Raw genomic sequence first — 20,905 nt, 5'->3', positions numbered from 1 at the left:
TATAGCAACCAGAAAACTGTCCCCACCCCAAAGAAGGGCTCCTCAGCCTTACCTGTGAGATGTACCCGGGTGGGGTGTGGCCATCCTCCTGTGCTCTGGGGGCATTCTGCGGAGCCTTCCCTTGGAGGCGCCATGCTTCCAGCTGGGCACGGAGAGACTGGACCTAGGCAATGGGGAAACCAGGTCAGTGGGGACCAAGGCAGGGAGGAGCCCACAGCCTCCCAGCTCTGCATGGCCACAAGCCCAGCTTCCTTCCTAAGATGCCTGGGGCCAGCTCTGCTTTGGAGAAGGATCAGCGGCCCTCCTTGGAGGCACAGACAAGGGTGACACTCTCTCTGGTTGGCTCTGGGATGACCAGGTCCATGCCATGGAGAGCTCTGGCTCACAGGCAACTGGACAGTGACGGCATCAGCACCACACAGTCACGACTGTCCACTAATGCGTGAAGGTGGTGGGGCCATCCTGTCTGCCTTTCCCATGGGTGACAGTGTGGCGGTCTACCCTAGGGGATGAAGAGATAGGAGCGAGGATGACGAAGGAATGGCTTCCCTCATCCCGCCCCGTGATCAGAAAGGGAGGGACCGTGAAGCAAACACCAACGGCCAGGGAGGAAGAGTGCCCAGCGAGGAGCCTGAGGTTCCAGAGAGTGACCCCCCTCGCTACAGAGTCCAAGACAAATGGCAGGGCATGCGCACAGGGTGGGAGGGGCTGGTGGAGGAGGTGCCCACCTCTTTCTCCAGGGCTTCGTGGCTTTCACCCCGGCGACCACCATGGCTTTGGTTGAGCAGGGCAGTGAGTGGCACTCGCTTGTTCTCCCGCAGGGGCAGCTTCTCCAGCTCCTGCCACTTTTTCTCAATCTCCTCACTGAGCCGGCTCTGCTGGTCTTCGGTCAGGGGGGCGCCCAGGCCCCGGCGCGGCCCCTCACTGCCAGGTGTCTCTGGCGCCCTGCTGTCCGTGGCCTCAAACCACTTGCGCCGCTCCTCAGAGCGCTGTGCCAGGTCCCGCTCCAGTTCCTCCTGCTTGGCCGGGCGCTCAGCAGCGCGGGGCAGGGTGCGGGCGCGCTGCAGGGAGCCCTGAGTCACTGGGGAAAGCTCCACGTAGTCCAGGGACGGCCGTGGCCCATCGGCCTTGCGAGGACCACCCCGGCTGATGACCTCAGAGCCTGTCCGCTGTTCGCCCACCTTCAGCGAGCCCTTCTGGGTGCCGTAGCCGTGCAGTGTGTTCTCTTTATTGCAGTCTGAGAGCCTGGAGTGCCAGCAGAGCCACATTAGGAGGGACCCTGCCCATGCAGTGCCACGGGAGCAGTTTGGGAGGGTCACTCATGTGTCAGGCCCCATGCCAGAGGCTGGACACAGAACCCAGGGGAGCAAGCAGCCCCACCTGACACTGGGGACATCCTAGCACTATCACTGGCCACAGCAGAGGTCTAGCTTCCCCTCTTGGAGCCTCAGTCACCTCACCTGCAACACTGGAGAGCAATGCCTCACATAGCATGGATGCGAAGACTTGGCGAGTGAACATGCTCAAAGCAACCAGGCGGTCTTTTGCAAATGCTGATGTATGTGTCATTATTAAAAGCATAAAACAGGGCTGGAGGGATGGCTTAGCAGTTAAGGCATCTGCCTGCAAAGCCAAAGGACCCTGGTTCAATTCCCCAGGACCCATGTTAGCCAGATGCACAAGGGGGCACACGTGTCTAGAGTTTGTTTGCAGTGGTTGGAGGCCTTGGCATGCCCTCCCCCTCTTTCTCTGTCACATAAATAAAAAAATAAAATATTTTTAAAAAGCATTAACAGGCTGGGCGTGGTGGCACACGCCTTTAATCCCAGAACTTGGAAGGCAGAGATAGAAGGATTGCCATGCATTCGAGGCCACCCTGAGACCAGGTCAGCCTTGGCTAGAGCAAAACCCTACTGTGAACAACAAACAAAAAAGCATGAAACAGGGCGGAGATGGTTCAGTGGGTAAGGCTCTTGCCATGCAAGCATGCGGGATTCCCAGTCCCCGTGTAAGTGCGGCGTGGCTTGTGGCAGCCTCCCTGGAATCCCAGTGCTCTGGAGGCAGGGATAGGCAAGCCTGGGCGAGCCAGTTGGGGTAGTGGAGTTGGTGAACTCTGGGTTCAGGGAGACCCTAGCTCAGCAAATAAAATGGGGAGCAATCAAAGAAGACATCTGATGTCAGCCTCTGGTCTCCACACATGTACCCACACCAGCACACACATGCATCCACATACACATGCGTGCGCGTGCGCGCACCCACCCAGGATATGAGAGGAAGCTCCCTCTAAAGGGCTGGGTGATCCTAGCCTGGCTCCTCGCAGAGGTTCTGAGCACCAAGGCTGTCCCTTCTGCTCTGGAGGCCGAGCTGGGGCTGGGAACTGCCTACCAGGCCTGCACTGCATGCGTCTGGACTGAGCTTGAAACCGAAACACATGCTCATCTGGCTTAAGCCACTGTATGTGGTTTGGTCGTTAAAGCATCCGAGCCTATACTAAACTACAGCCCAAAAGCACAGTACTTCAGTTTGCAAAGGGCTCTGTGCACTTGTGCGTGCACGCACACACATCGGATATGCTGTCCACCCTGACAGGGGAGGAGTCTAAAATGCAGACGGGAAAGTCACTGACCTCCGGCTGAACAGCGCAGCGTGACCAGACCTGGGGATGCTGAGCAACATCCTTCAATGGCACACGCTGTTCTTGCCGCCCAGCACCTGCAAGCCCAGCTCCCAGAGGGCTCTGTTACCTGGTAGCAAGCAGCCCCCAGCCCCCACCCTGGAGAGGTGTGCACAGAGGCCAGAGCACCTGGCTTCTCCTTAGCACAGGCCTGTTCTCTAAAGCACCAAGGTCCCTTCCCACTCGTTCAGGATAGAAGGGGGCATGAGGGGATGACAGATTGAAACTCAAGTTCTCAATGCACTTCTGGGTAAATGCCAAGGGTGGGCACTGTTCTCTCCCTGTTGCATTGCTGAGGCCCAGCAGGTACAGCCACAAGGCCCTCAGGTGTGTGCCCAGAACCCCATTCAGGGACACAGAGTAAATGCCTCCCATGTGGGTTCCAGCCCAGCCCAGTCCAGCACATACTTGGTGACATCTGGAGCTGAAGCTGGACGCACAGTCTTCCTTAGGGCCTCGATCCAGTTCCGCCGGATGCCTGAGGTCATGGCCGACAAGGTATAAACAGCATCCTTGGTCTGCAAGTGTACCCCACACATAGGTTGCCACATGGCCAGCGCTATACTCCCTCCTCCTGTGGAACCCAGGAAGGCAGCCCTTCCTTCCCAAGAGAAGATCTAGGGTCTTGAAGTGTAGGCACAGGGTGTGAAACCTTCTCTGCCAGCCTACAGAGAACACTCCTGGCTTCAGGTCTCCCTAGATGCATTTAGTTGGCATCAGAACTGTTGACTAAGGCCGGGTCTCTGGGTAAATGAGTGAGTCATGGTCAACACCACCCGCCCAGGTCCTCCCTCTCTGCGTGCAGCCTCACATGGATCTGGAAGCCATAGTTGCGCTGCACCGCGTACTCCGTGACGTCCGTGCAGGAGCGCAGGTCAATCTCGCCATCCAGCTCATCTGCCTAGAGCCAAAGGACCCACCATCATCCACACAGGCCCTGGGAGCCCCGCTGTGCTGACCCCGGCCAGGCCCCTTTCAGGGCCCTCACACCCAACTGCCTCACCTCCTCGGCCGTGGAGTCTCTGTAATACTTGAGGCTTGAATCCGTCAGCACAAACCAATGTTTCTTCCACTGTGAAGGAGGGGACAGTAAGCAAGGGGCAGGGGAAGGAAGGAGCCTATGTGTGCGTGTGTCCCCCACTCTCAGAGCTAGAAGGAGAAGCAACTGGTTTGTTGCTGCTTCTAGACCCCTCTGGATGTTTGTTTTTTTTATTTTTTGTTTATTTTTATTTATTTGAGAGACAGACAGACAGAGAAAGAGGCAGAGAGAGAGAATGGGTGCAAAGGGCTTCCAGCCACTGCACAAACTCCCGATGCATGTGCCACCTGTGCATCTGGATTACGTGGGTCCTAGGGAATCGAGCCTAGAATTGGGGTCCTTAGATTTCACAGGTAAAGCACTTAACAGCTAAGCCGTCTCTCCAACCCTGTTTGTTTTATTTTTCAAAGACAGGATCTCAGGCTGGAGAGACGGCTTAGCAGTTAAGACGTTTGCCTGCAAAACCTAAGGACCCAGGTTCAAATCTCCAGTAGCCATGTAAGCCAGATGCATATGGTGACACATGCATCTGTAGTCCTTTTGCAGTCACTGGAGGCCCTAGCATGCCCATTCTCTCTCCAGCAAAATAAGCAAATGAGCTGGGCGTGGTGGCGCATGCCTTTAATCCCAGCCCTGGGGAGGCAGAGATAGGAAAATTGCCATGAGTTCAAGGCCACCCCGAGACTACATAGTGAATTTCAGGTCAGCCTGGGCCACAGTGAGACCCTACCTCAAAACAAAACAAGACCTTGGGCTGGAGAGATGGCTTAGCGGTTAAGCGCTTGCCTGTGAAACCTAAGGACCCCGGTTCGAGGCTCGGTTCCCCAGGTCCCACGTTAGCCAGATGCACAAGGGGGCGCACGCGTCTGGAGTTCGTTTGCAGAGGCTGGAAGCCCTGGCGCGCCCATTCTCTCTCTCCCCCTCTATCTGTCTTTCTCTCTGTGTCTGTCACTCTCAAATAAATAAATAAATAAACAAACAAACAAACAAACAAGACCTTACCTCGAAATCCTCCCCCCAAAAAAGGAAAATATAGGATCTCGCTGGGCATGGTGGCACATGCCTTTATTCCCAGCACTCCAGAGGCAGAAATAGGAGAATTGCAATGAGTTCGAGGCCACCCTGAGACTACATAGTTAATTCCAGGTCAGCTTGGACCAGAGTGAGACTCTACCTCGGGGGGAAAAAAAAAAACAGGATCTCATGTATCCTTTCAGGTCCAACTGCCTCCATACCCACTTTATGTGGTCCTGGGGCTTGAACCCCAGGGCTTCATGCCGGCTCAGCAAGCACTCTTGCCAACTGAGCTACATCCCTGGCCCATCTCAGATCTCTCTGAAGTACTCGAAACTCAATGAGCACCCTTCCCTAGTGCAGACAGGGAGGGGGTGGGGCTGGTATGAGGTCAAATGCCTAGCAAGTCAGGGACTGAATGGGGCCAGAACCCCACCAGGCTTTTTCCATATGCCCACTGGACTGCCACGGGGATCAAGGATAAAGATCTCCCAGACAGAAGTGGAAAGAGGCCTGGGGCAATAACTGAGTGCAGCCCGGTGTTTCTCCCTGTGTGCTGGTTATTCACACCCTGCTGTGAGAATGCATTAATCTGCACATTTGTGATTCTCAGTTTGGGCATTTCTCTGTCGGGAGCCAAGGTTAGGTTGGCAAGACATGTAGGAAGGGGGCAGGGACATCAAACCCATAATGTCCCAAATGCCAACCTCAGCCTTCCTCTGGGCTGGAGCCACTCCACTAGACTGGCAGTTGGGAGCAGCTCATTGCCATGGTCAGAGCATGTCTCCCAGTCGGCTCCGAGGCTCCTCCACGTCACCAAGGCCTGCCTGCACTGACTTTGTGTCCTTTCCTCCAGGACCCAGTAAGTCAGGGTGACGCTTCTTTCACACCATGCCCTGAGAAATAGGGCTTAGCACCCAAGCGCCTGGCATGCAATGGTTCCCTCGCCGCCTATGTGCCTTTAGTGAGTTTTTCCACTTCTCTGAGCCCCAGTCTTCTGCCCTGTTCAGGAGGGTTACTAAAAAAGTCCCTGAGCCTTCTGTGAGGGAAAAGTGCCCTTCCAGTGACTCTCCCAGCATGTGGCATACAAACTGGCACAGGCTGGGGAGGGAGCTGTTCCAGAAGGCCAGTCACTGAGGACCATCCTGCTCCCTGAGTGAATGGGGGTGTCACCCAGGACCTCAAGTGCCTCTCTGCAAAGTGCAACGGGGAGCCAGGCGTGGTGGCGCACTCCTTTAATCCCAGCATTTGGGAGGCAGAGGTAGGAGGATCGCCGTGAATTTGAAGCCACTCTGAGACTCCACAGTGAATTCCAGGTCAGCCTGGGCTAGAGCGAGACCCTACCTCGAACAAAACAAAAGAAGGGTGACAGGTTCTGTGGCACGTTGTTTCATGGCCTGTCTGGGGATGTTTATCACGGTCTGCAATAGGAGCTAATGGAGCTGTGAGTCACAGGCACCTGGTTCTAAACCTGGGCTGCCCAGGGCACCACTCGGCCTGGAAGAGCTCTCACCCTGTGGGCTTGCCTCCCATCCTGTGCACAAGGGGCCGGGCTGGCTGCAGTCCCAGAGCCTTTCCAGCTCGGACATTCCAAAGCCCATGAAAAAGCCATGAGTAATGGCCTCTTCTGGGTGGGGCCCGTAATCTTTCTGCCTTCCAGGGACCCTGGGTGGGGAGGCCAGGAAGGGGTCACTGGCGGAGTGCCAGGCCTTATGTGAGCCTGGAGAGCAGCCGCCAGGGGACAGCGGGCAAGCAGCAGGGACGGAAGGCTGCGGGCTGTGGGGAATAAAGCGCGTGGGCAGGAAACACAATGCGATTCCCCTTGGCTCGGAGCCCTGCCTGGCATGCAGGCGGCACACAGACCTGAGCCACGGGCACATGCAGGCTGAGTGGGCTGGAAGCCAGCTCAGCTCTCAGGCTCCTGCCCGGCAGCAGAAAGAGCAGAGCTGGTGAATAGCTCTGGGCAGATGGTTCTAAGGACAGATACTAGAGAGATGGAGGGCCATGGGCTGAGCTCCCAGCAGGCTTCCAGGGTTGTGGGACCACCTACGTACACACCTTCTATGAACTCTATGACTTTGTTCTCCACTCCTCATCCATCATGCCCACAGACCAGACTTGGTTACTGAGACCCAGGTTGAGGCTATGACAACCAATGGAGTCCCAGGTTGAGGAGACTCCTGAGCCTGTGCTCCAGGCCCATGGCCGAGTCTGGGAACATGAAGAACTCAGGTCACATGATCTCCATGAACCCTTCACCCCAAACCCTCCCCTCATATTCCCAGTCAGAGTTGTCATGAGGCAAGAGGGCCAAAAAGTTCTTTGGGAGAGCCGAAGGGGAGGGTTGGATGTACATGGCAAGGAGGCCTCCATCCTGTGACTTACAGGCCATGGACTCAGGAGGCAGATGGCCAGAAGTCTGTCCTCCCACCTATTCAGCGGGGCTTCCCTTCCACTGGACCAGAAATGGATACCCTGGGCTGGAGAGATGGCTTAGTGGTGAAGATGCTTGCCTGTGAAGCCTAAGGACCCATGTTAGACTCTCCAGTTCCCACATAAGCCAGATGCACGAGATCGCACATGTGCACAAGATGGCGCATGTGTATGGGGTTCAATTGCAGTGGCTGGAGGCCCTGGCACACCTATTCTCTCCCTGTCTATCTCTCTCGTGTGCTCTCTCTCATTAAAAGAAAAAGAAAAAGAAATACATTCCCCCCCTCCCCTGAGGTTTTAGCTGGTCCTCACCTTGAACTCACACCTAACCCTAGTGAATATTACACCTAACCCTTCTCCTCAGAAGCCCTGCATCAGCGCAGGCCAATGCCGCCCCTCCTGCCCAGCCTCGTACCTCTCCAGGCTCATCCAAGATTGACATCCATCCCTTCTTGAAGTTGAGTAGGTCGGGCTGTGGGGAGATGAGGAGATGGATCAGGCCCAACAGAAAGGTGCTTGGGCTGCGGGGGAGGGAAGGGGCAGCCACTCTTGAAACCTGTGACACCGAGGTCCTAGGTGGCTGAGAGAGAGGACTCTGGCCCCAGAGAAACTCCCACCCAAAACCAAACAGGTTCCCAGCCACTGAGGAAATTCTGGCCCCTTTTCCCAGTATCCGGCATCCTCTGAGAGCCGGGAGGTTAGGCTGAGTGACTGACATATACACCCCAGATGTCCAGCTCCCTGCCCCCACACATGGTAGGTGAGGGAACCCGGCTGGTAAAGGGAGTCCTAGGGAGCGCAGTCTGAAGCACTGGCCAGCAAATGGCCAGGTCCTCTGTGACAAGGCTCAGGTGGCCCATGAGGAATATGCCTGATGCTCCATCTAGCCCCACCACTGACCCTCCAACTGGTCCTGTGCTCCCCTCGTCTCTTAAGAGTCCAAGGCTGGGGTCAGAAAAACCCCTGGTTCTCCCTGCCACCAAGTTTCCCAGGGAAGAGGGCACCTACACCCTGATAAGACCCACCTGCAGGATCCTGCCAGAGCCCGGCTGCAGCATGTTCCACAGGGGCTTGTGAGCTAGACAGCCCCTCCCAGGCCCATCACAAGAAGCTGCTCATCCTGGCATTTTCCTGCCTTGCCCATCTGGAGGGCACCAGCCATCCGACCTCCCTACCCCCTGTAACCCTCTCCTGTCTGGGTCCCAGACCCTCTGCGACCTCAACTCGGGGCCCACAGGCAAGAAGAGCAGGGTAGGCTGGGCGAACCAGCAGGGAGGAGGTGGCCACCTGTTGCCATGGCTCTGAGCCCACCTATCAGCGCCTACATCGAGGCCGCACCAGGCCAAGGTGTCTGGTTGCACAGAGGGAGCTGGCGGCACAGCTCGGTAGGGTGGGCGGCGACAGCTGGAAACCAGAACCACCTGACCTGGTCACCTCTCCAGACCTGCCTACCTCCAGACAGCCCCATTCTCCTCACGTGGAGGAAATGGGCTAAGAAGGGCTTGGGCCATGACCATCCACAGCCATGTCAGGGCTCCCTCACATCACATACCAGGCTGCGGGAGGAGACGGGCTAGGCTCCAAACCAGGAAGCCCTGGGGCTGTGTGTGTACTGTTTGCTTTCTGTTCTGCTGATCTGCCACTCACCTTTGACAAGGCAGCTAGGACTGAAGACGATGACCAGCCCTATCTGGCTCCATTTCCCCTCAGCCTAGGATACCCCAAGGGCCTGGCACAGAGACCTGGCCAGCAGGCCTCTGGAAAAATGGCAGAATAAAGATCTTTCCACCTCCCTGGTCTAAATTCCTATGCTTTAGGACAGATCACCTAACCCCAATCTGGCCATGAGGAGCCAAGAGGTCTAGGGCCGTGGATGCTGCCTGGCCATGATGACGGGTAGCGACCCCGATGGCTGACTAGGAAGCGAAGTGGCTGTGGCCTTCCTAGGTTACATCCCTTCTCTGAGCCCTAGCTGCCTGACGTGGCCAAAGATTGGGGGCCCTCCCCTTCCCCAGGGGACTGGCGGCCAGGTGACCCTCCAGAGGCCAGTGCTGATGTGAGGCATGCCACAGAGGGAGAGGAGGGGTCAACGTGAGGTTTTCTGTTTGCTTTTGAGGTGGTTTTTTTCTTTATTTTTTGATTTTTTGGGTTTTCGAGGTAAGGTCTTACTCTAGCCTAGGCTGACCTGAATTTCACTATGTAGTCTCAGGCTGGCCTCGAACTCACAGCAATTCCCCTACCTCTGCCTCCCAAGTGCTGGAATTAAAAGCGTGTGCCACCACGCCAGCTTGAGTTTTTGTTTTTGTTTTTAAATCTGTGTGTGTGTGCGTGTGTGTGTAGGCCCACGTGTGTTATGGCTTGTGCAGGGAGGTCAGAAGACAACCTTGGGGGCTAGTGCTTGCCTTCAGCCTTGCTTGAGGGAGGGAGCTCTCTTATCCACTGCTGCCCATGCCAGGCTAGCTGGCCCAAGAGCTCCCGTCTCCTCTCCCTATCCCGAGTGCTGGGATAAAGGCACTCACTCGTTTCCAGTTTTGTGCGGGTCCTGGGGAGGCGAGCTCGGCCCCTCTCACGTGCAGAGCCCGTGCTTTACTCACTGTGTTGCCTCCCCAGCACCAGAGTGGAGTTTTTAAACTCTCAGGTGGGGCAACCTATGGTCAGGATCAAAAGATGAAGCGAAGGCCAGGTGTGGTGGTGGCACACACCTTTAATCCCAGCACTCAGGAGGCAGGCAGAGGTAGGAGGATCACCATGAGTTCAAGGCCACCCTGAGACTACATAGTGATCTCCAGGTCAGCCTGGGCTAGAGTGACACTCTACCTCAGAAAAAAGGAGGAGGAGGTGTAACAAAGGTGGGAGAGATAGTCCAGTGGTTAAGACACTTCCCTGCAAAGCCCAAGCACCTGGGTTTGATTCCCCAGGACCCACATAAAGCCAGACTTACAAGGTGGCACATGCATCTGGAGTTCATTTGCAGTGGCTCTGGTGTGCCCATTCTCTCCCTCTCTCTATCTATCTCTTCTTTTGTTTTTTGGTTGTTCAAGGTAGGGTTTCACTCTAGCCCAGGCTGACCTGGAATTCACTCTATTGCCAGTGTGGCCTCGAACTCACAGCTATCCTCCTACCTCTGCCTCCTGAGTACTAGAACTAAAGGTGTGTACCACCACGCCCAGCTCATCTACCTTTTTTTCTCTCTCTCAAATAAATAAATAAAGGTGTTACAAGTTACATCTCCATAGCTTCCACCTCCCCTAGCTCCTCAGGCCCAGCTGCCCATTCTCCACCTGCAGGATGCCCAGCTCCTCCATTTTGTGAGGAAAAGCCATAGGTTCTGATGTCCTCCCTATCCTTGGCTACAGGTCAGCCCTGCCTCCCTCCTGGACCATAGCCACAGACCCCTCTAAACATACTCTGCCTAGGGGATCCTCTTAGGATGGCAAAAGTTCTTCAACTCCACCCCCTGCCAGCCTGGATTTTTTCCTGCTTGATGAGGGTCTCTATTTACACTACCACACTGTGTTCACAGACCTCTAGACCATGAGCCCTTCACACCTGCTGTTCCTCAGCCTGCAGTGCCCAGCTTCCTCCTCCCCTGGCCAAGTGAGTCCCTGCCCATGCCTTCAGACATCCCTACTGGTATCTAATGCCCATTCCCACTACTTACCCCACATGGCCCACCCCTCAGCTGCCTCCCACAACTCCCCGCAGAGAACCCTACTGCATCTGGATTGCCTCAAGCCCTTTACTTTTCCCTCCAAGTGAGCTGTTCAGGACCCAGTTCAGACCTGGGCTCAGATCCTCTTTTTTTTTTTTTTTAAGCCCCCTTTTAAAGGTACCAGTCACTGTTGTAAGGCAAGCAATCAGCTATGAACAAGAGCCACGGCCCATGCCCCAGTGGGGCTTAGGAGAAACAGACAGTAAACAAGAGAACAAGTATATAATTTGATGCTGGCGGTGGCTGCAGAACAAGGTTCCTCAGCAAAGCTGTGCTGGGTTAAGGTAAGACGCGGTGGAAAAGGATCTGGATTCACCAGCTCCCTAAAGCTAAGAAACCACCCATCCCAGTCACTTGTCAGTCCAAAACCCCAAGCTCAGAGTAGGAAGAGGAAGAGGCTGTGAAGGTGGCACAGGACTTGGAACAGGCTCAAGTTTGAACAGTGGACCAGGGACGCCCAGCGAGCACTGTGAACGGTGGACCAGAGACACCCAGCGAGCACTGTGAACGGAGGACCAGGGATGCCCAGGGAGCACTGTGAACGGAGGACCAGAGACGCCCAGCGAGCACTGTGAACGGTGGACCAGAGACACCCAGCGAGCACTGTGAACGGAGGACCAGGGATGCCCAGGGAGCACTGTGAACGGAGGACCAGGAGCCTCCTCTCTGCTCAAAAGCCATTCATGGTTTCCCACTGCCCCCAACTAAAGCCCAAAGTGCTTTCCCAGGTCTCTTCTCTATGCGCTCAGCACCTCCAAGATGACCACCAGCCTTCATCCACACTGCTCTGCCCTTCTCTGCAGGCCGTCTCCACCTGACAAAGTCCACAATCACAAGACATATCCTCTGAGCAGCCCTCTTCCCACCAGCAAGGATGCATGTCATGCCTGCCACCCGCTCACACATGCAGGTGCACAAGCTGTGTTTAGCGGCCTCGCCCTTGCTCAGCGCTTCCTGGGGAGTGGCTACTGTGTACATTTCTTATCTCTTCCCAGAAAGTAAACTGGGACAGACCTAGATACAAATTCTGGCAGAGCCAGGACCAAACTGCATCATCAGGGCTATCATACTTAGCCCTCTGCACCTCAGTTTCCACAACTGTTTAATGGGGATAATACCACCAACCTTAAAAGATTTGGTAATGTGACAGTGCCCAGTACTAGGCTCCCAGTGGACCATGCGACCACCTCCCCCTGGCCCATGACACTGCTTCAGTTCCTCCGCCCACATCCTTCGGCTCCCTGACGGGGAAGGGGAGGCTGCAGACGCCAGGAAGGGCCAGCGGGGAGGTGGCAGGATGTGCGGAGGCCGAGGAAGTCCAGGCAGCAGAGCCAGGTCAGCACATACGCGGGGATAGGGGCCCCACAAGCCACGCCCCCCCCAGCAGCCCAGCCCACCCTTCACCAGGCCTGAACTCCGTAGAGAGCAGACATGCGCATGTGCATACACACCCTGGCTCATCCTCCTCCCAACCCCAGGAGAACCACCAAGCTCTCTCAGAGTCTGTCTGGGGCACTAGCCAGAAAGGGAAAAGCAGCCCCACATCTCCCTTCGAGACCATCACGGTGAGGTGGCAAGGCTGACCTGGAAAGGGGGGCTACTTCTTCCCTCCCCAAGCTCCAGTTCACCTGGTTGTGAGATGGGGCGAGCTAGACTCCACCGTACGGCTGGATAGGGTAACTGAGGCACAGGCATTGGTTAACAGAGTCCACTTCCTAGAGAAGAAATGCAACCCCCCGCCCCGGGCTACTAGCGGGCTGGCCTGCTTCAGACGCCCCTGGGACGGGGTGGGCGGGGCCGGACCCTTCTCACCCCCAACCTCCGGGCAGCGCCCACATGGACAGCCAGCCTTCCCAGGCCAGGCCAGATCAGCACGACCCGACTGCCCCATCGGGGGGTTGGGGGAGCGCCTCTTCCCACCCCGACAACAACCCAGACCCAGGACAAGCCAGCCTGGGCGATGTGCTGTCCATCGGGGGGAGGGGGGCTCCCAGGGACCGAGAAAGTGTCACCCCGAGTTCGTCCATAAAAGTGATGAAGCTTGTGGAGCTTTCGGCCCATCGAGGGGCCTGACTCCAGCGGGGAGGGAGACAGGTGTGGCCGGCCGAGACCCCCCCACACACACCGGTCCCGCTCCGCCGACCGCGGGCTGGGGCACTCACCGTCATGGCGGCGCCCCGGGGCGGCGGGAACTGGACGCAGGAAGCTAGCTGCAAGGAGCTCTCGGGCCGGGCTCCGCGGCGCGGCCAGCCCGCCGCCCCTCTCGGCCGCCCGCCGCCGCCGCCGCCGCCGCCGCCGCTCCAGCCCTTCCCTCCGCCGCCGCTGCCCCGGCCCCTTCCATCCGCCCATAAAACTTTTTTTTTTTTTAAACTTCCTGGGAGGACCCTGGCTGGCCAATGGGAGGGCAGGACGCCGAGACAAACAGCGGCGGGGGCGGCGGAACAGCCAATGAGGGCTGGCGGGGGCGGGGCTTGAGCGACGGGACGGGCGCGCGAGGGCGGCGGCCCGGAGGACGGACTCGGCTTGGGCCGCCGGCGCCCTGGGAGGAAGGAAGAAGGAGCCGGCGTGCAGGTGACTCCGTCCGGCGGGGGCGGCTGGGCGGGGCTCCCTGGTCGTCCCCGGCCGCTTCCCGCCCCAGCTCCGACACCCCCGTCGCAGTCAGGGCGCTTGGTTGAGTGGCGACGTGGACCAAGCACACAGCACTTATCGACTCAGTGGGCCCCATTTGGTTACCTGGGCAATCGGCTTTTGCGCTCGCGTCCCTATTTTACCTATGAAGACACACAAGTTCAGAGAGGTGGGCCGAGGTACCCGAGGTCACGCAGGGAGAAAGATCGGCTAGCAACTCAAGCTGCACCCCACATGAGTTCTGGGGTGGTCAAGCCTTCCGAAATGCCCCATCTCACAAGCCAGACTACCAGTTACAAAGTTCTGGGTGTGTTTCCAAAGCACTTGTCAGTTTGTTAAAACTGCCCGGAAGAGAGGACCTGTGAAATTTGGTACTAAATGCACGTGGAAGCTGATGTGGCATAGCCATTCGAGCCTGTGTTATTTTAAACAAGCTACTTTCTCTGTCTCCATTTCACCCTCTGTAAAATGGGCTAATGCAATTACCCATAAGGTTGCTATAAGTAAGGATGAAGCTTTAATCTGAGTAAAACACCTAAAGCAAACTTTATCCCTAACCTTATATGGAGGCAGGGATGCCTGCATTAATTGCAGTTTTAATTATTCTGCCATCTTAATTTGGGGTTCAAAATGATGGCTTGGGGGCTGGAGAGACAGCTTAGCAGTTAAGGGTCTTGCCAGCAAAACCAAAGAACCTAGGTTCGATTCTCCAGTACCCACATAAGCCAGATGCACAAGGTGGTATATGCACCTGGAGTTTGTTTGTAGTGGCTAGAGGCCCTGGCATGCCCATACTCTCCATCTGTCTGTCTCATACATACATACATAAAATATATTTTTATAAAATTATGGCGGGGTAGCTGGAGAGATGGCTTAGCGGTTAAGGCACTTACTTGCAAAGCCTTAGGACCCAGGTTCAATTCCCTAGTACCCACATTAGTCAGATGTACAAGGTGATATATGCATCTGGAGTATGTTTGCAGTGTCTGGAGGCCCTGACATGCCAATTCACCCCTCCCCCCTTTCCTTCTCCCCCTCTCTCTCCCTCTCTGTCTCTCAAATCAATCAATAAATAAAATATATTTTTTAGTTTTCCAAGCAGCCCAGGCTGACCTGGAATTCACTATGGAGTCTCAGGGTGGCCTCGAACCCATGGCAATCCTCCTACCTCTGCCTCCCAAGTGACCACACCATTCAAATAAAATATTTTTTTAAAAAAATGATGGCTGAGCTGGATGTGGTGGCCCACGCCTTTCATCCCAGCACTTGGGAGGAATGCCATGGGTTCGAGGCCACCCTGAGACTCCATAGTTAATTCCAGGTCAGCCTGGGCCAGAATGAGACCCTACCTCAAAATAACTAAATAAATAAATACTGTGGTATGGGGAAATTGCTCAGTGACTAAAGGCACTTGCTTGCAAAGCCTGATGGCCCAGATTCAATTACCCAGTCAGTACCCACGTAAAGCCAGATGTACAAAGTGACGCATGCATGAGGAGCTCATCTGCAGTGGCAAGAGGCCCTGGCAGGCCCATTTTCTCTCTCCCTCTTTTGTGAAAAAGTAAACACTGCTTTTGTAATCAATATTCCTGTTTCACAGATAAGAAATTGAGGTCCAGGACTGATGAGATGGCTTTAGTGGTTGAGCCACTTGCCTACGAAGTCTAAGGACCCAGGTTCTATTCCCCACTACCCATGTAAGCCAGATGCACAAGATGACGTATGCATCTGGAGTTCATTTGCAGTGGCTGGAGACTCTAGTGTGCCATATTCCCTCCCCCCACTCTTAAGTGAATAAATAAATTAATTAAATATTTTTAAAAAAAAAGAAACCGGAGGTTCAGGGAGCCAAGTTCTCTGTCAGCATCTCCCACTAAAAACCTCCCCCACCATGACAGGCAAGGCTTCAAGTAAGCCCAGGCCTGTCCGACCTGTGCTCAGGGTCCGTATGTGTCCCAGGATAGCTATGAATACAGACCAGTGCCCTGCACCACAATTTCAAAAGGTTGGACATCCCTGCTAGACACTGGCCTTCCAGAACCCATGTGCTTCTCACCTTCCCCTGTGCTCCTCAGTGGCCTTCAGTCCTTAGGGAGGGGGTGAGCAAGCAGAAGACGCCCCCCTCCCCCATCACCAAGGACAGCACCAGCCCTCTCTTACTGTTTCTTGGCCTTGAAATTCACCTGAGTGAGGTCTGGCCATCGTTCAGAGATGCCAGCACACACCACATTCTGCCCAGTTGGCATCCTTTTGTCACCTGTCTGGTCAGCTCTTCCCATCTTACACAATACTATACTCCTGGAATCTCTGTCCCCTGGAAGGACCAGTCCTTTGTACCTACCAACTGCCATGAGTACTTCCCTTCCTGTCTTCTGCGCGCGTGCGCGCACACACACACACACACACACACACACACAAATTTCCCTTTTCCCCTCCCCCACAAAAGACTGCCTGGAAATTCTTCTTCTTCAAGTCTCAGTCCAAACAGAACCAGCATGTTCTGATGCGTCGTTCAGTGTTCCCTACAGTCACATGACTGACCTGGTGCTCCCTGTATCTGACTCTTTGACTAGTGCTCAGTACATCTATGCACTTGTCCTGGGTTCTTGAATCTGATTCCTTGCCTAGTACTTCTCAATCTAGCTCCACACTTAGTGCTCCCAGGATCTGATTCTGTCCAGTGCTCTCTCCATCTTTCTCCTTGTCCGTACTCCCTGCGTCGGACTCCTGGCTTTGTGTCCCTCGCATCTGAATCCTTCTCTGGTATTTTCTGCGTCCAGCTCCTCGCTCAGTGCTCTCAAAGCTGACTCTGCGCTCTGCTCCTTGAATCCCTCTCTTTTCCCAGTGTTCCCTGCACCTGTCTCCTCTCCCGTTGCCCTCGCCTCTTCCTCTGTCACAGCAATGTCCACTGTGTTCTACACAGGTGCATGTCAGTGTCCTTGCCTCACTGTGCTCCTTGTGGGCAGGGGTGGCATGTGGCTTTCTATATCTTGGAGGCAGTCTGGGGCTTTGACCCAAAGTGCATCCTGAGTAATGAATCCACAAATGAGTGGACCAGAGCTCACCCCCTTGAAGCCCACAGAAAAGAAACACAGTTGTGGGGCCCAGGAGTGAGTTGTGACTCTGACAAAAGACCAGAGCCACCAACTTCAGGTTCTCTGGTTTCAAGCCCTATCTCAGGCGAGGACCTTAAAGTAAGGCTTATCAAGGGAGACAATGGCCCAGAGCTCACAGCCACTTGGGGGCAGAGGCAGACTTCCAGCAGGTTCCCCAGCTCTTCAGCAACCCTCAGGAGGCCCCCAACGGCTCATCTCTGGTGCCCACACCTCCTAGTCCCCAGAGGAGAGGGTCACTGCCGCCAGACCCACCAAGCCTCGCAACGACCAGCGTGCCTGGTGGGGGAACATCAAGAGTGACTACAGGTCCCCAAGAGGGCTCAGGGAGGTCAGCGTCATGGCAATTGTAAATATGTAATGCTGAGATCAACCACAGAAGGATCTGAGTCTCAACGGCGCTCACGTGTGACCTGGAGCAAGGGGCTTTTCCTTTTGTCCACTCTGCTTCGTGATCCGTACACAGACAACATGACCCTGAACATGGCCTGAGAAGCCTAAGAACCCAGGTTCAATTCTCCAGGTCCCATATAAGTCAGATGCACAAGGTGGCACGTGCATCTGGAGTTCATCGCTGGTGGTGGACAGAAGGCATGCCATAGGTGATGGCCGCCATCGCCGTCACCAGCCTGAGAGCTTTACCTCACCTCTCTCTACCAGGCCCTCCTGCCTCCCTTCCCAGCCCTGGTACATGTTGCTGACCTTTAACAAGTCTCACAGCCATGTGTGCCTGGCCATCCTTGAGGCCCAGCCGCACAGAGCAGCAGAGAGGAAACAGTGAAGTATGTGGGGAGCGGTGGTTTGACGTCCTCCCTGGCCTCTGTGCGTGCTGAGCTCCCTGCACCCTCACTGTAGCCCTGTGACTCCCCGTCGGTTGCCCCCAACAGACGGTGGTGCCATCTAGGGCTTTGTGAGTTTACCTGCAACCCTCGCCAAGGGACATCATCCCTTCAGCATGAAAAACAGGCATTCAGTCTCCAAAGGGCCTGGCCACTCCAGAGGCCGTCGGCCAACAGTAATGAGCCCACGCATCACTGAGGCAAGAGACCCCCAGAGACAGAGCACACAGCCAGGGAGGGGGCAGCAGGGATAAGTCACAGCTGCCCTCCCTCCCTGCCCCAGCGGAAGCCCCAAGCAGAGGCCCGAGTGTTTACAGGCCTCTCTGGGCAGTGGATGGGTTACGTAAGGCCAGATGTTTGTTAAACTGGCACAGGCCCAGGTCGGAGACACACTTTGCAATAGCAGAGCCCCTGCAGGTCCTCCCCTCCCCCCACCAGGCTTGCTAGCTAGGAATGGTGAGCAGCCACTGATTGGCCAGAGAAATTACCCAATCACCTTTCACCCAGAAAACCAACTACCCCAGGCAAAATCCCACCTTCCAGAGCCCCATGGAGCTTCCCAACTATAACTAGTACCCATCCCTCAGTGTGGACCCCCCATCCCTCCTTCTCAGCCCCCCCAATCTTTCTTGATGAATGCTAGCCTACTACATTTCCCTTTTCCTTCTCTATCAACCCTCACCCCACCAATCCCGCAGGAGCCAGCCTACCCTTTGCCAACTGAGGACCCCCAGAGACAGCAGGAACGGATTGAACAGCGCGAGCCGGTCCCCGGGCATCCTCCATGAGGTCACCAGTCGGCCCTTGAACGGGCTCCCAGCCTTGCCCTCTGCTGGCCTCTTGTCTGCCTGTCAAACAGGGTCCAGTGTTGGCAGGATGGTCCCTTTGATGGGATGGGATGTCCCTGGCCTCAGCCTCCCGTGACCAGTCTGCCACCACAAAGGTCCAGGTTTCCCACTGCCCTCCCCTCCCAGAGCTGCCGAGGGCAAAAGCTGGTTAACTTGTTCCTACTGCGTTGCATTTGGCTGACATGGCAGATGGGGCTCTGCACATCTTTGGGGACCTGGCTCCCACACTCTAAAGTCAAACCACAGACGGCCAAGGGGAGGAGTACATACCACATACTTATGCTCAACCCATGTGGGATTTGCTGGTTATTTTGTATTCAGTTCTAATATTAATAACCCAGAAATTTGAGCTAGGCATGATAATGCACCCCTGTCATCCCAACACTTGGGAGCTGGGCTGGGACCTCTAGACCCAGAAGAATCTTGCCTTCAGGGACCACCAGGACCAAACTGCAACCTGCCTGGGGCAGGAAGTGAGCCAGGAGGGCTGAGAGATGGCTTGGCAGTTAAGGCACATGTCTGCGAAGCCTAAGGACCCAGGTTCAATTCTCCAGGTCCCACGTAAGCCAGATGCACATGGTGGCACATACATCTGGAGTTTGTTTGCAGTGGCTAGAGGCCCTGGCACACCTATTCTCACGCTCTCTGTAAATCTTTTAAAAAAAGAAAGAAAGAAAAGGAAGAAGTGAGCCAGGGACTGAAGAGATAGCTTAGCGGTTAAGGTGCTTGCCTGCAAAGCCAAAGGATCCTGGTTCAATTTCCCAGGAGCCACGTAAGCGAGATGCACATGCTTCAGGAGTTTGTTTGCAGGGGCTGGAGGCCTAAGTGTGCCCATTCTCTCCCCATCTCCCCCCCTCAAATAGATAAATAAAAATAAGTAGATATATAAAAAGTCGTGAGTCGGCCCATTGAAGCAGATCCTTGGACTGCTGACATCCCATCTTCTGCACAACCAGGTCTCCAGCCAGCGGTGGTGGCTCTACTGACCACCTTCCAAAGCTCTTCTTTTCTTTTTTTTTATTATCACTTTATTTTTTTAAAATAAGTTTTCTATTCTGCAAGTACAGGCAGTTTGGTCCCATTATTAGGCTCATCCGTGACCTACCCTCCCCCCCACTGGCCCCTCCTTGTTGAGATATATGGGTCGTGCATTGTGGGGAAAGCTCTTCTTTTCAAGGCCCTATTTTGGCTACATATTGAGTTTGAGGTCAGCCTGGGCAGAGACCCTATCTAAAATATTTTTTTTTTAATCCATAGATATAGGGCTGGAGAGATGGCTCAGTGGATAGGGCGTTTGCCCATAAACCCAAGTTCAACTCCCCAGTGCCTATGTAAAGCCAGATGCACAAAGTAGCACGTGACTCTGGAGTTCACTTGCAGTGGCTGCAGGTGAGCCCATTCCCCCCCCACACACACACCAGCATGGTGGTGTATACCTTTAATCTCAGTACTTGGGAGGCAGAGGTAGGAGGATCACTGTGAGTTCAAGGCCAGCCTGAAACTGCATAGTGAATTCCAAGTTAGCTTGGGTTACAGCAAGACCCTACCTCAAAAAAAAAAAAAAAATTTAATCCATAGGTCATTAAATGCTTATTTCTTATTTCTCTTGAAATGCCTAAAGATATGGAAATTCTAGGCCCATCAGCCCCATGGCAACAGCAACCAATGGTCCAGAACCAACAGTCATACATGTGCCTTGATTTCCCACTTTTGTCACCTCTGCCACCTGCCTGGCCTTCAGGGCTTTACATGAAAGGAAGATGATTCACAGACCAACACAGCCACTCATGGCAGAGGCCCAAACACTCCCTGTTTGAAGTCATCCTTGTTGGGGAAACCAAGGCTCCAGCAAAGCAGAGGGACTGGTTAAAGTCACAGAGCAGGTTAGTGGTGGGGGTGGGCAGAGACCAGGTGTCCTCTTCACTGGGACCTGCAGGTTCTCTGAAAGTGAACCCTGAAGACCTGGAGCACAGGTCCACAAGGGCTTTGGGGAAAGGCGTGGCCCCCACGACCTCACCCCCCCCAGTCCTGACCACCCCATGGAGCTGCCACTGTGCCTTTTGGACCCGCACCGTGCACACAGAAAGCGTTCACTGAGTGTCTGCACGTGGGAACGAAGGAGGGTCTTAGCACTTCCCCGCGTGCCAGACAGCCTAGGGGCAAGTGGAGAAGTTTTGTCTGGGTTGCTAGTTCCTCTTTGGTGAACCAAGCTAAGCTCCGGCTCCAGGAAGCATGAAGAAATAATCCGGAAAAGAGGAAGAGCCCAGTTGTCAGAGCCCCAGTTAGTGGCTGGAGAAAGAAAGGAAAGGCTGGCCACCAAGCAGATAGTGAGGCGCACAGATCAGACAGAGGCAGGGAGCTGCAGTGGGGGTCGGGGGCAAAGGGAGCCCTGGGGGGGGATCCCGGGTCCTGGGTTCTAATTTGAGTCCAGTCACACACCGTCTGAGACCTAGTTAAGTCCCTTTTCTGATTCCTCATCTGCACAATGAGGGGTTGGACAGAGTCCCCACAGCTCACACCGGTGGCAGGACCAGACTTGGGCTCCTTGCACCTCTGGCTTGTCAGGAGACGCAGGGGACTGCAGGAGGGAGCACAGGTGTCCCGG

The 20,905-nt window shown here is 55.2% G+C and overlaps 1 protein-coding gene across 6 annotated transcripts in view; it reads right to left on the bottom strand.

Annotated features, from left to right (window-relative positions):
• LOC101604705 (TRIO and F-actin binding protein) overlaps window positions 1-20,905 on the bottom strand; it is a 73,297-nt gene that overhangs the window by 16,063 nt on the left and 36,329 nt on the right. For 5 of the 6 annotated variants that reach the window (XM_045151588.1, XM_045151591.1, XM_045151590.1 and 2 more), the window contains 7 exons: window positions 18,163-18,300; window positions 7,576-7,632; window positions 3,678-3,746; window positions 3,486-3,575; window positions 3,083-3,192; window positions 729-1,245; window positions 53-163 (listed from right to left, as the gene is read on the bottom strand). In XM_045151588.1, the coding sequence (XP_045007523.1) occupies window positions 53-163; window positions 729-1,245; window positions 3,083-3,192; window positions 3,486-3,575; window positions 3,678-3,746; window positions 7,576-7,632; window positions 18,163-18,300 (1,092 nt within the window). The remainder of the gene's footprint in view (window positions 1-52; window positions 164-728; window positions 1,246-3,082; window positions 3,193-3,485; window positions 3,576-3,677; window positions 3,747-7,575; window positions 7,633-18,162; window positions 18,301-20,905) is intronic. The other variant, XM_045151592.1, reaches the window with a different exon arrangement.

Source organism: Jaculus jaculus, chromosome 6, assembly GCF_020740685.1.
Source record: "Jaculus jaculus isolate mJacJac1 chromosome 6, mJacJac1.mat.Y.cur, whole genome shotgun sequence".
Classification (NCBI taxonomy): Eukaryota; Metazoa; Chordata; class Mammalia; order Rodentia; family Dipodidae; genus Jaculus; species Jaculus jaculus.
This window is presented reverse-complemented; position numbering and strand designations above follow the sequence as displayed.